Source organism: Calidris pugnax, unplaced genomic scaffold (assembly GCF_001431845.1).
Source record: "Calidris pugnax isolate Ruff unplaced genomic scaffold, ASM143184v1 scaffold54, whole genome shotgun sequence".
NCBI classification, from domain to species: Eukaryota; Metazoa; Chordata; class Aves; order Charadriiformes; family Scolopacidae; genus Calidris; species Calidris pugnax.
The window spans coordinates 16,164,063-16,176,230 of NW_015090864.1; the positions used below are offsets into that span (position 1 = coordinate 16,164,063).

The window sequence follows — 12,168 nt, forward strand, 5'->3', positions numbered from 1 at the left end:
TTAAGCTTTATCAAAATTTATTTAAATTTTTAAGTATTTTCCAGCAGAGAATTACAAAATAGTCTGTGATTTAAGAGAATGAAGTTCAACAGAAAATCAAAAAGTCACAAAGGAGTAAATGAAGAATACTGTTTTATACTTTACTACTTATTTTGGCTTTCTTGTTTTATGAAAATGGCAATGTTTAAATAGTATTTTGGGCTGGGATTCCACTTAATGTTTTTGTTCTGGGAGTTCTTTATTCTGTTTATGAATTTTAATTAAAGAATTTATGGTATAACAATAAATATAATACAATTTGACCTACTTTCTTTTGGACATCAAATAAAACTATTTTGTTTGTTCAATGTTTTCTAAAAATATAATGAATTGGTATGTTTGCTCTTAATTTTTCAAATATATTGTATTTGCCATTCAGATTATATATACTCATAATGAAAAGTAGGGTATTATACACAAGAATGACGAAACTTCCCACAAAGAGCAATTTTCTGTCCTGTAATTCAGCCATAGGCATACTGTCATGGACATACACGTTAATAGATCTATCCAAGACTTAATTGTTACAGTAAATAAAGTGAACTTTCACTATGACAAAACTATTTTCAGCCACAGGTCTAAACAGAATAAAAATAATCCTTGACATTGCCATGCAAAGTAAAAAAGTATTTCATTTTTCTGAAATTGTCACATTCACTCTAAACCCAAATACAAATTTAATAAATAAATTTTAAAACCCAAATAGATACCATATTTGTGAGACAAAACCTATGTACTTCTGATTTTATTTAATCTTGTTTTCTCTCAGGAAACTGAAATGCACTATAAATTGGGCAATGCATTTGGAATTGTCGTCTTTGTATTCTCATTAGTACTTTTGTTATTTGTACTCCAATAATACCTTTAGGTTTCAGTTGAAATTGGGGAACAATAATACTGAGAAAAGACATATGGCAAGTAGCAGGCAGGAACTTTGTCAAAAGACTCAAGGACCATGACTATCCTGAGTCCAGGAATGGTGCCTTTCTCATAAAACTGCCCCTTCTCTACTGTAGTGGTGACAAATCTAAATTCTGATACAGGTCTTTGCTGTAGGAAGATCAGTCAAAGTGACATAAGTATGCCACGTTTGATGTCAGTGGGTTTAAGGAAAAGAAGAGGGTAGTACGTGCCATAAAGTGGACTGTGTCAGGTCAAATGTTCCATAGGTCTCCTGTACAAACTCCTGTATGGTCTCAGCTCTCTGGAAAGCTAATGTTTCCTCCTGCTGGCAGAGCCTTTGCAAAAACTTTGGTGGTATTTCCCCTTTCCAGAGATGACTCTAGAGGAAATTTTATACCTGTCTTTCCTAGCCTACTGAACTGAGGTCATAGTTTCAAAATTTAAAGCTTTGTATTCATTAAGGGTTTTAATTAGGATGGGACATGTGATATTCACTAAGATTGTATATACTTCAATGATTAGCAGAAATGCTTTGTCTGATGTAAGTTAGTGATGTGAAACTTTATCAAGCATTTTTCTCACTTTCCTTTTGGGTGTATTTTCTCACTTGTTAATCTCTCTGGTATCTGTTGAAGAGCATGTTCAGTTTAAAGACACTTTTCTGTATTTGTCTTTCTGTTTAAGATGTGCTGCAAAATGTGATGTTTTCGTTAGACCTACTTGTTTCGTATTAGCAAACATGACTCATTTTTTTCAGTGTTCTGTATTTCAGTATGATGTGCACAGTTGAGCAAAATATTTTCCTCTGGAAAGGGTTGGCTCAAAGTTATTTACAGTTTCAAAAGTGTCATTTGAAGGAGGTGGGCTTGGACAGCACAGTTCAGATCTGGACGGGAGCCAAAGCTTCCCTGGAATGGAGAGGCACGTGGGAGGTGGATACTGTAGTTTGATTTACTAGGTGCTCTAAGTTGTAACTTCCACATTAGCACCAGTTGGCATTGCTCATGCACTCCAGCTTCTGCTGCAGCTACATGGTAGCTCAGCCCTTCTCATTTCTGTGCAGCTGGATTCATACCTGATTTGATTAATAGTAAATCTATATTACAGGTTCAAAGGAATCCATTGTTATCATATGGTTTAACTTTCTGCATACCACAGGGTGTATTCTTTGAACTTTTTCTTGCTTTTAGACTAGTAGCTGTGACTGAAATAGAGCTTATCTTTTAGAAAAACATCCAATCTTGACTGAAAAATTTCCACTGCTGGAAAATTTATCATCACTCTTAGTAACTTCTTCCAAAGGATAATTAACTACACAATGGAAAGCTTGCACTTTACTCCTAATCTAAATTTTAGAGCCCTTAATTTCAAATCATCAAGTGTCTGTGCTAGAACTGTAGAGCTCTCTCTGATCACGTTCCTCTTCCTCATTTATTTATTCACTATGAATAAATCATAGCTTAATTTACTTTTTAATAAAATGAATAGTGCTTCTCATGTCTCTCTTAATGCAACTATTTTCCAGGCTTACAGTCATTTTTATTTCTCTTGTCTGAATCATCTCCATATTTTCAGTTTCCTTCCAGAACTGTAAAAAGGAAAATTAGACATAGAATTTCAGTTGTAGTTGCACAAGTGCCTAAAAAGAGATAATACCTGTGTTCCCATTCAGTACGTTCACTTATACATCCTTTTAATCAAATTTTACACTGTAATTTCAAATTCATATTCAACATTCCAAGTCTTTTTATATGCTCTGGTTTCCAACATAGAACTCCTCTATTGAGTTATATCCTGTGTTCGTTATTTTTAAGTGTATGACCTTAAATTTAGACATAAAAGAAACTGTATTGGGCAGATCAAAAGACGATGTATCCCAATAATCTGACAGCAACAGGAGGACAGACACAATAATCAGGGTGGAAGTTTCTGTGGTTAAAGCTCATCTTATGCATTCCAGATGTGCTGACCTCTAGTTTCCACAACTAGAGAGCAAAGCTTATAGTAGTGTTAAACTCCATTCGTAAGAAGAAGAAACCTAGGACCATAAACAAATGGCCAGGGTGAAGTAAGAACAGGGCAAACACACAGCTTTCTAGCCCCCACCTGTTTTAACTCAGGGAGTTGAAAATTGCATGAGGTATTTATGTTTTTACTGACCTTCAATGAAATCTTTTAGCTTTCACAACTGGTTCCACTAGTCTGTTGCCTCGTTTGAAGAACCAACTCCCTTTTTCCTTTTTAACCTGAATCCTATTATACCTCACTATTAAAAGAGGTTGTATCTTTATTAAAAGAGACATTGGATAGTCAATCCTTTCCTATCCCACTCATTCCCATCCCTAACATTGTAGACCTCTATCCTGTACCTTCAGGCATCCCTCTTCTAGGCTGAAAAACCCTTGGGTTATCTTTGCTGCTCTTCTCTGAAACTTTTCCAGTGCTAAAGTAACCTTCCTGAAGTAACCTTCCTGAAACAGGCTGCAGAACTGCATGATGATTTTAAGGTGAACGTGAACCATGGATTTATACAGTGCTATAGTGACATTCTCTGTTCGCTATTTTTTTTCCCAAATAAATCCTGATATTCCATTTGTTTTTTGCTTGCCATTTACCCTAACCCCAATATATCATTTCTAAATTTTAATGTTCAGCTGAAAACCTATCATTTCATCTATGGAGTCAGGACTGGTTTTTCTGGTGTGCGTCACTTCTCATTTTCTCATTTGCTATTTTATTGCCGTCTTAGTAAGTTCTTTACCAGTTTGTCACAACTGACCCTGAATCATAGTATCATCAACAAACTTTATTACCTAATAATTTTTTCCATTCTTCAGGGTGTTTATGAGTATGTTGAATTGCACAACTTCAACACAGATCCACGGAACGCTACTAAATCAAACCCCTTTATTGAACTGACTGTTCACTCTTATCCCAAGTTTCCTATCCTTTAGTTATTCTTTTCAATCCATGCAATGACCTTTCCTCTTATACTATCAGGCTTAGTTTCTTTAAAGGGTATCAGGGAGGGACTTTGTCAAAATCCTTATGGAGTCAGTTATATGTATCAACTAGATCACCATTGCAACAAGCCTGGTAAGTTGTGTAAGGTGGGACTTCTCTTAACAGGCCCATGGTGACTATAAGCATATCATATCGTTGCAAAAATATCAGATGTTCGCTAGTTCTGTTCTTTATTAAAGTCTACCAATTTGTTCAGCATAGATATTTGGCTAAAAGGCCTTGGATAACCCTTGACCTCTTTTCATAGTTGCCATCATATTTGTTGTTTCCCAGGACCTCGGTATCGTGGCAGTTTGAAGCAAGAGAATACAAGCCACTTGTATTGAATCAACTATTTTACCCTGTTTCGCTTACAACTCAGTTGAATACAATCTAATAATTTTTTATTGCTCACAGTGTCAGGGCTTTTTAATAAAAACTTTAATAAAAACAATGACTTAAGTTTCAGAGAAATCCTCTGAAATGTCCTCCATAATGGAAGATTCCAGTTGGAATCTCTTTGGTTTCTTCTGGAGTGAACACCAATGCAAAGAATTAGATAGCTTTTCTGAAATAGCTGTATCTTCACTGTGTGTTCTTTTGCTATCTGCAGACACTCATCCAGAGCTCACAACACTTGACTGCCGAATTGACTAGTCCACTCAGAGCAAGCCATATTAGTAGTTTCTCACCTGTACCATTCACTCTCACGTCAACCTATATGCCATTTACAGACTTCATCAATAATTCCATTTCTTACTATGGTGGCATTATTTAACAAATAATAGAATCAAAATAATCTGTTTCTTCTTTGGTAGTAGTTTTACTAGTGCTAGTAGAAGAAATTAAGTTTTATATTAAGTGCACTTTACATGTTAATTATTTGCTTCATTTTAGGGTGGTAATCCAACAGCTACTGTAATCGCATTGTGTGCAATGAGAGATTTCAATCTGGCTCAAGAAACTTGTCAGCTAGCTATCAGAGATGTTGGATGTCTTGAAGTGTTAATTAATTTACTTGATACAGAAGAAATTAAATGTCAGGTAAGTAGCTTTGTCAAATAGAGCAATAAATATGCTGTTTCTATTACAATATTTTTTTCTATTTTCAAAGTTATATAGTATAAAGAAAATTGATTTATTTCTTTCTTAATTTCTGTATTTTTCTCAATTTCAAGGATTTTTTTAGAAAAAAGTCAATTTATTTGACTTCTTTTCTGCTTCAATTTAAAAGATAAAATGTTTTAGATAAACCAGCATTGTAAATAATTTTTCTTTTTCTAAAAACTTTCTTAAAAATAATGTCTAACTTGTGTTATCTCCCATTATTTAGATTGGTTCATTAAAAATCCTGAAGGAAATTAGTCAAAATACACTGATCAGACATGCGATTGCAGATCTTGGGGGCTTAGAGATCATGGTGAAAATACTGGACTCTCCAGTTAAAGACCTAAGATGTTTGGCAGCTGAAACAATTGCTAATGTTGCTAGATTTAAAGAAGCACGAAGGACAGTAAGGCAGCATGGAGGAATCAAGAGACTTGTAAGCAGATGTTAAAACCTGTAAAATTTGTCTTGTCATATGCATATTTTCGTCAAAAAAATGTCATATGTTGCATACGTGATTCTTGTTGTAGTGTTCACTGTGATAAAAAAGCAAACTTCCCAGTAGATAAAGAATGTGGTTTTTTTTTAGGTTGGGCTGTTGGGATGTAATTCAGTGGGATCAAGCAGTCTAATGTCATACCAAGCAACAGATACTGAAATGGCACGTTGTGGGGCTTTGGCACTTTGGAGCTGCAGCAAAAGCACCAAAAATAAAGAAGCAATCCGTAAAGCTGGTGGCATTCCATTACTAGCTAAATGGCTCAAATGTTCACATGCAAACATCTTAATCCCAGTAGCGGGGACACTACAAGAATGTGCCTCAGAGGTAAGTAAACACATATAGCTAAATTACTTCTAATCATTAAAATAATTACCTACTAAAAGGAAATATTACATTTGCCTGTCACTTAAAGCAGGGCAGTTATCCCATCAGGAAGTAGATGCTTTGTGTGGTCAAGCTGTTTTGACTTCACAGCTTGTAATGAAGTAAACACCACATATTTTTTTATTTGAAAGGCTAGGAGTATTTTGTGAAAGAAAATCTATCAAAATGAAATCCTTAATCAATTTCATTGTTTTCTCATGTTTTTCATCATACTTGGCAAATTTGGCAACTTAAGATGCTATATTCCAGTTAATCAGTACATTTAAATTCTACATAGCTAACCTGAAGATCCAGTGCAGGGCAGGGTGGTTTGCAGTGTCCTTGTGAATTTGGTACAACAGTGATCGATTTCAAAAAGAAAGGAATATGTGGGGGTTTTCCACGTATTTCCTTGGCAAGTTTCACAACTTTGAATATATTCAGTTTTTAAATTTTTATTTTTTACTGTCACCATATAAGATGAGTGGTTATTTCTCCATTTGTGGAGTCATACTTGAAATTAAGATGCATTGTACTTAAGGTCAAAAATATACATAAGTTCTTTTAGTCAATTTTAGACATGGAAGATATGATTTTTCAAAATATTTTGCATTCTAAAACACTTTGTATTTTCAAAATTAGCTTCTTGAACTACACAGATATATGCATGCTCCATGAGACAGCAACCTTGCAGATTTAATTTCATTAAGTTTATATTGAGAAGGTCAAGTTTTTAAAGGTTTCTTATCTGGCCAAATTAGAAATTAACATTAAAAGCACCTCTTCCACAGATGTTTCCCCTCTATTAAGTAATGGTCCCCTGTTAAAATGCCTGTAGGCTAAAATTTGGAAGAAAAGATCACTTGAAACTTTTACTTCTAAGAACAAGTTTCTCTTCACCATGGGCTGCAGGGGAATCTGCTCTAGTGCCTGAAGAATCTCTTCTTTCTTCACTGACCTTAGTGTCTATAGAGTTGTTTTGACTCAAGTTCACACTGGAGTTTCCAGCCTGTCCAGTACAACAGCACCAAAAGCAGCAGCCCTGGCCGTTGCCAGCCCAGGCCATGTTATCATTGCTGTTCCCAGGCACAGCAGGGTAAAATGATAAGCAGTACAGCGAGCAGCAAAGCAAGAAGCACTAAAGAGCACAACTCTCTAAATTGCAGTCCTGCAAAGGCAAGCAAAGTCCAAACCCCATGGCAAACACAAGAGCCTGCCAATTAATAACAGCAACAACAGCTATAAATTTGATCTAGCACATTCTAATCAAATCTGTCATTATCTTGAACCTTTCCAGCCCCACGTTGGGCGCCAAAAAGGACTGTTGTGGTTTAACTCCAGCCAGCAGCTAGGACCATGCAGCTTCTCACTCACTCCCCCCAGCTGCGATGGGGGAGAGAATCAGAAGAGTAAAAGTGAGGAAAAATGCATGGGTTGAGGTAAACACAGTTTAATAAGTTGAGCAAAAGCCACACACAGGTGTGGCAAGTAAAGCAAAAAAAAAAAGTTCACTATTTCTCAACAGCAGACCAGCTGCTCAGCCATCTCCAGGAAAGCAGAGCTCCAACATGTTACTTGGGAAGACAAACACCGTAACTCCAAATGTCCCCTTCTTCCTGCTTCTTCCCCAACTTTATATACTGAGTGTAACATCATATGGCATGAAATATCCCTTTGGTCAGTTGAGGTCAGCTGTCCTGGCTGTGTCCTCTGCCAAATTTTTGTGCCCTCTCAGTCTACTCACTGGTGGGGCCATATGAGGAGCAGAAAAGGCCTTGAGAGTATAGCAACAACCAAAACTACAAGTGTGCTATCACCACTATTTCTCATCCCAAATGCAAAACATAGCACTACACCAGCTGCTAGAAAGAAAGTTACCTCTGTCCCAGCTGAAACCATGACAATGTTTTTCTAACCTTGTTCTAGAAATAGATCTGTTGTTTTGGCTGCTGGCTCTCAATGAAGTGAGTGGATATTTCTTGATCCCATTCGAGTTATCTTTTTCTTCCTTGGCTCTGAGCAGGGGGTCTGGATACCTTTCAGAATATTCTGAATTCTGCTTAAGCCTGGTGGCTACAAAATAGGCATTGCAGCACCTGGTTTTACTGGTAATTTGAAGAGCACTGCAGAGAATGTATGTATTTGATTAACTTTGAGAACATCAATAGTATTTTCAAGGCAATGCAGACGACTTGTGCTTAAAATAAAGTACAAGGCTTCTCAATATCAAAGCCCGTATTATTATTGTGACTAGTGTTATTAACTGATAATATGCAAGATTTAAAACATGCAGTTTATCTTTTTAGCCAAGTTACAGACTTGCAATAAGGACAGAAGGAATGATTGAGAGCCTTGTGAAAAATCTGAGTAGCGAACATGAGGAGCTTCAGATGCATTGTGCAAATGCCATATTTAAGGTAATTGTGTCATTACAATCCGTAGATCAGAGTCAGGATTAGCCCTTTGTTTTCATGTGGTTGTCAGTTTTTAATATTTCTCTGATGTGTAAGAAATTACTTTATAAAAATGTTGATTGTCTTTGGCTTAGTTCTTTTGACAATATTATAGCTGCATATTTAATATTGTAATTTAATTCCTACTTGCTCTTCTTGTGTGCAAGCTCTAAAGTGCACAGGTGACCAGTGGTGAGAGGCGGGGCATACTGTTCAAGGAGCTGCTTTTTTTTTTTTAATGTTTTTTTGCCCACAAGGTGGACAATGTGAGAGTTTAAGCGCTGCACCATATACAGCAGTGGTTTACTGTCAAACTCCCTTAGTGGGCTATTAGCATATTCAGGTACTTTAATAAGATATTTATGTTTTCTTCTGTAATTTTTTTTTCTAGTTACAACACCTAGTTTTAGAGGCATCATTTTACATGTTTTACATAATATATATTTTTAATTTTTTTGTATAGTGTGCGGAAGATAAAGAAACACGTGACCTGGTCAGACAGCATGGAGGTCTAGCACCATTGTCTGTTCTGCTTGATAACTCTGAAAACAAACAACTTCTAGCAGCTGTGACGGGAGCAGTCTGGAAATGTGCAATCAGCAGAGAAAATGTGTCAAAGTAACCATTTAATTTTTTACAAACATTTATTACATTCTCATATTTTGATTTTATGGGCCTATATTTTTCTCACTCACATGAGTGTATCTGATATCCCCACTCCTCGCTGTAGCTTATAAACCGGAATCAATGCTGCACAATAGAGTAGTTAGCACAAGTAGCTTTCATGTTTTATGTTAAGAGAGACAGAAAACAAACTATCTCATTCTAGAGTAGATATATAATACATATTAGGTCCACCTACTTTTGAAACATACTGGAATCTAGGATAATTAGCCCAGATGCCTCTCTCATCGACTACAGAAGGGGCTCAGAAAAATAGCTTAATCTGGACACCCAACTTCTAAATTAGTGGAATTAATGGATGGGAGTCCTACCATAGGTACCTACAACCTTTCACTACCAAGGTTTTGAATGATTATCTGAGAATATGACAGCAGGAGTTATCACCCTCTACCTTTCATGGAACAGCTTAATGATTGAGAATACTCAACTCTGTCATCTAAAATTCATTTATCAGATTAATGCACTTTACCTAGGAAAAAAAAAGTCTACTCCACTGGAGTATGTGCTAGGCTTTCTGCTGAAGTCATGCTGCTCTGTACAGAGGAATGTAAGATTTGTAGACTGGAAGGAGTATCAGTAAGATGTAAATTCTTCCTGTAGCCTTAATTTTAGTGTACGTTGCTGGAAAAGCAGATATGATAGATAACTGCTGGATAGAAATCAGAGAGAATTCCAGTAATAAGTGTTTACAGTCTGTCTTTTTACTGTCCTAGATGAGTTCCCAAACTGTTAGTATACAGAGCCGTGGTCTTTACCTACTCTACTGTTGTCCTGCTGCTTTTTGCTTTTCTGATTGCACAGTAACCTGGCTTTTCAGCAGGGTGTATCCTTCTTTTCTGTGGGCGTTGGGTATCTGCACAGAGGGATTCTGTTTCTAGATCAATCAGCAATGAGATAGACTGAATGGCTCTCTCTATACCAGTAAACTAAACGGGGCCAAATCTTTCAGGGTTCAGGCACTATGTTATGATTACCCATACTGTTTAACTGCTAGCGCGGTCCCTTACACAGTTTGGTCTGTGCCAGCAAGCGCTCTCCCAGACAATGCCCAGACGCTCCTTGGGAACAGTGCAGGCAACAGATTGTTTCCATTAGGCAGAATGGGTGAGGCCACCCTGAATTGTGAGGATAAGAGATTTTAGCCATATGGATGCTATGGTGTGCTTCTCGTCCTCAGGGCTAGAGAATGAGCCATCGCCTGTTTTATTTATTAGTATAGCTGTAGCCAATAATTCTGTCCAAATGCAAACAGATTTTTGCCGGGCTACTCGCGTATCTTTGGCAAGTGCTTGACACTCCACGAAGGTTACTAGCCAGGCGCAGCTCCAGACGGGCTGAATTCATGTATTATGTAGTGCTGAGTCTGAAGCAGTAAACCCTATCCAAACTCAGGATGGGAGGGCACTACAGAAAAGGGTGGGAGGATAATATGAAAACACGTAAGCAGATCTGGAGGGATGAGCTTGAGTCTGGCATGAAGCTAGAACTAACAAACCCTGCTGGTTCCTGCAGGGCGACTTAATTGTTTTCGAGCTACTCCGCAGTATTTCCTATACCTGATGTACATTGCTGAGATGTTGTGCTGACTCAGCAATGAGCTGATACAGGCCCAGGTGCCTGGGCCTGACTAGCTCAGCTTCGTTTGCCTGCAAGCAGCCGTACTGCTTCTGGACACAAGATGGCCTGAGCCAACAGCTCTGTCAGCATGTAGCGTGCCCATCGCAGAGCCAGCTCCTATCCTTCCATCTGTGAAGCAGTTGATATGCAACACAGATAAAGCAGCCAGAGAAAAACAATTTTTTTTAGAAATTATTTGACTGCTTTGTTGCTCTCTTTTTTCATGCTAGTTGAAAAAAAAAAAAAAGGGAAACTTCCAAATCATAGTGAATAAAGAGAGGGAATATTCTTCCTCGAGCAAAGGCTTGAATCATTAAAAATAGAAGCTTCTCATTTCTCAGTTGCTTTAATTGTTACACTGATAAACCAGCCTGGAAAGATTTGTACTGAAAAAATTCTAGTTCTGCTGCCAAAATCTAAAAAATACTAATTTTTTTGTGTGTCTGTGTGTGAAAGAAAAGCCACATGTACAACTGATTCCTGGAAAATGAGGAGTCTTTGTAGCTCAAATAGACATTTTCAGAAGCTAGGGGCCATGGGAGAAGCACAAATGAGAACACTGTACCCTCAGAGAAATTATCTCTTTAGGGCAGGAACTATCCATATTTACACAAAGATATAAATCAAAGCATAATTATTGGATAATATACAGGTTAGGTCTAGCTTGATATACCAAGTGAAATTGTCAAGGTGTGTCATAGAACTTATATGAAAGGAAGATACAGTATTTGTTAAGTGTTAAGAATCTTCTAAGTTCTGAACAAAATGAACCTAAAGTCAACCCCAGTACTGAGGAGTAAAGTCCTGTTCTGTAGGATGAACTTCTGAGGTTTAGCATGCATCTGTTTGCAGGATGGGACCTCCAGGATTTTTAAAGACCCATTTATTTTTTTTTAGTAGCAAAAGTGCTGTGAAGAATGAGGGAAGTGTTAATACAGCAGTCAGCTCAAATTTCTGTCAATTACTTGATTTCAAAATGGAATCTAACATAGTACAATAGAAATGTACTAGAACTGCAGGTCTGACCTTAGGATAATGCACTTCTTTATCCTAAATTAAATGTAAAGCCAGTCAGGGCAAACCCTCTAAAGACTGACATTTAGATAAAAGTAAGGGTGATCCTTTGGTCCAGAGAGGTGGAAGAGGGTCTGATACACTACTGCTCTAGCTGTTAACACCGCAGGAAAAAGTACTGGAAGTTAGGATGCCATACTACTTGCCAGTCTTCCAGAAAGTTTTCAGCTGTTTATAGATGTTGCATCTGCATTTCAAGTTTTAAAAACTCCTCAAATCACTCTGCAGATTCCTAAATAGCTTAATTAGAGAAATGTATTTTAAAAGGTAGAGTAAGAAATTATGCTGTGTGTCACACTATCAAGGACTGAAATTTTACCTATGTTGTGATTTTTTTTCCAACACGATACTTTATATACAGAAATTAAACATTATACTCTAATTATAATTATACTTTAATTATAAAATTAAACTTATAGCAGT

The 12,168-nt window shown here is 36.9% G+C and overlaps 1 protein-coding gene across 1 annotated transcript in view; it reads left to right on the plus strand.

The window, feature by feature from the left end:
• Positions 1 to 12,168, plus strand: part of ARMC4 (armadillo repeat containing 4) — an 82,738-nt gene that overhangs the window by 23,213 nt on the left and 47,357 nt on the right. The window contains exons 11-15 of the mRNA XM_014944892.1: positions 4,843 to 4,989; positions 5,279 to 5,488; positions 5,642 to 5,878; positions 8,224 to 8,334; positions 8,834 to 8,988. Coding sequence (XP_014800378.1) covers positions 4,843 to 4,989; positions 5,279 to 5,488; positions 5,642 to 5,878; positions 8,224 to 8,334; positions 8,834 to 8,988 — 860 coding nt within the window. The remainder of the gene's footprint in view (positions 1 to 4,842; positions 4,990 to 5,278; positions 5,489 to 5,641; positions 5,879 to 8,223; positions 8,335 to 8,833; positions 8,989 to 12,168) is intronic.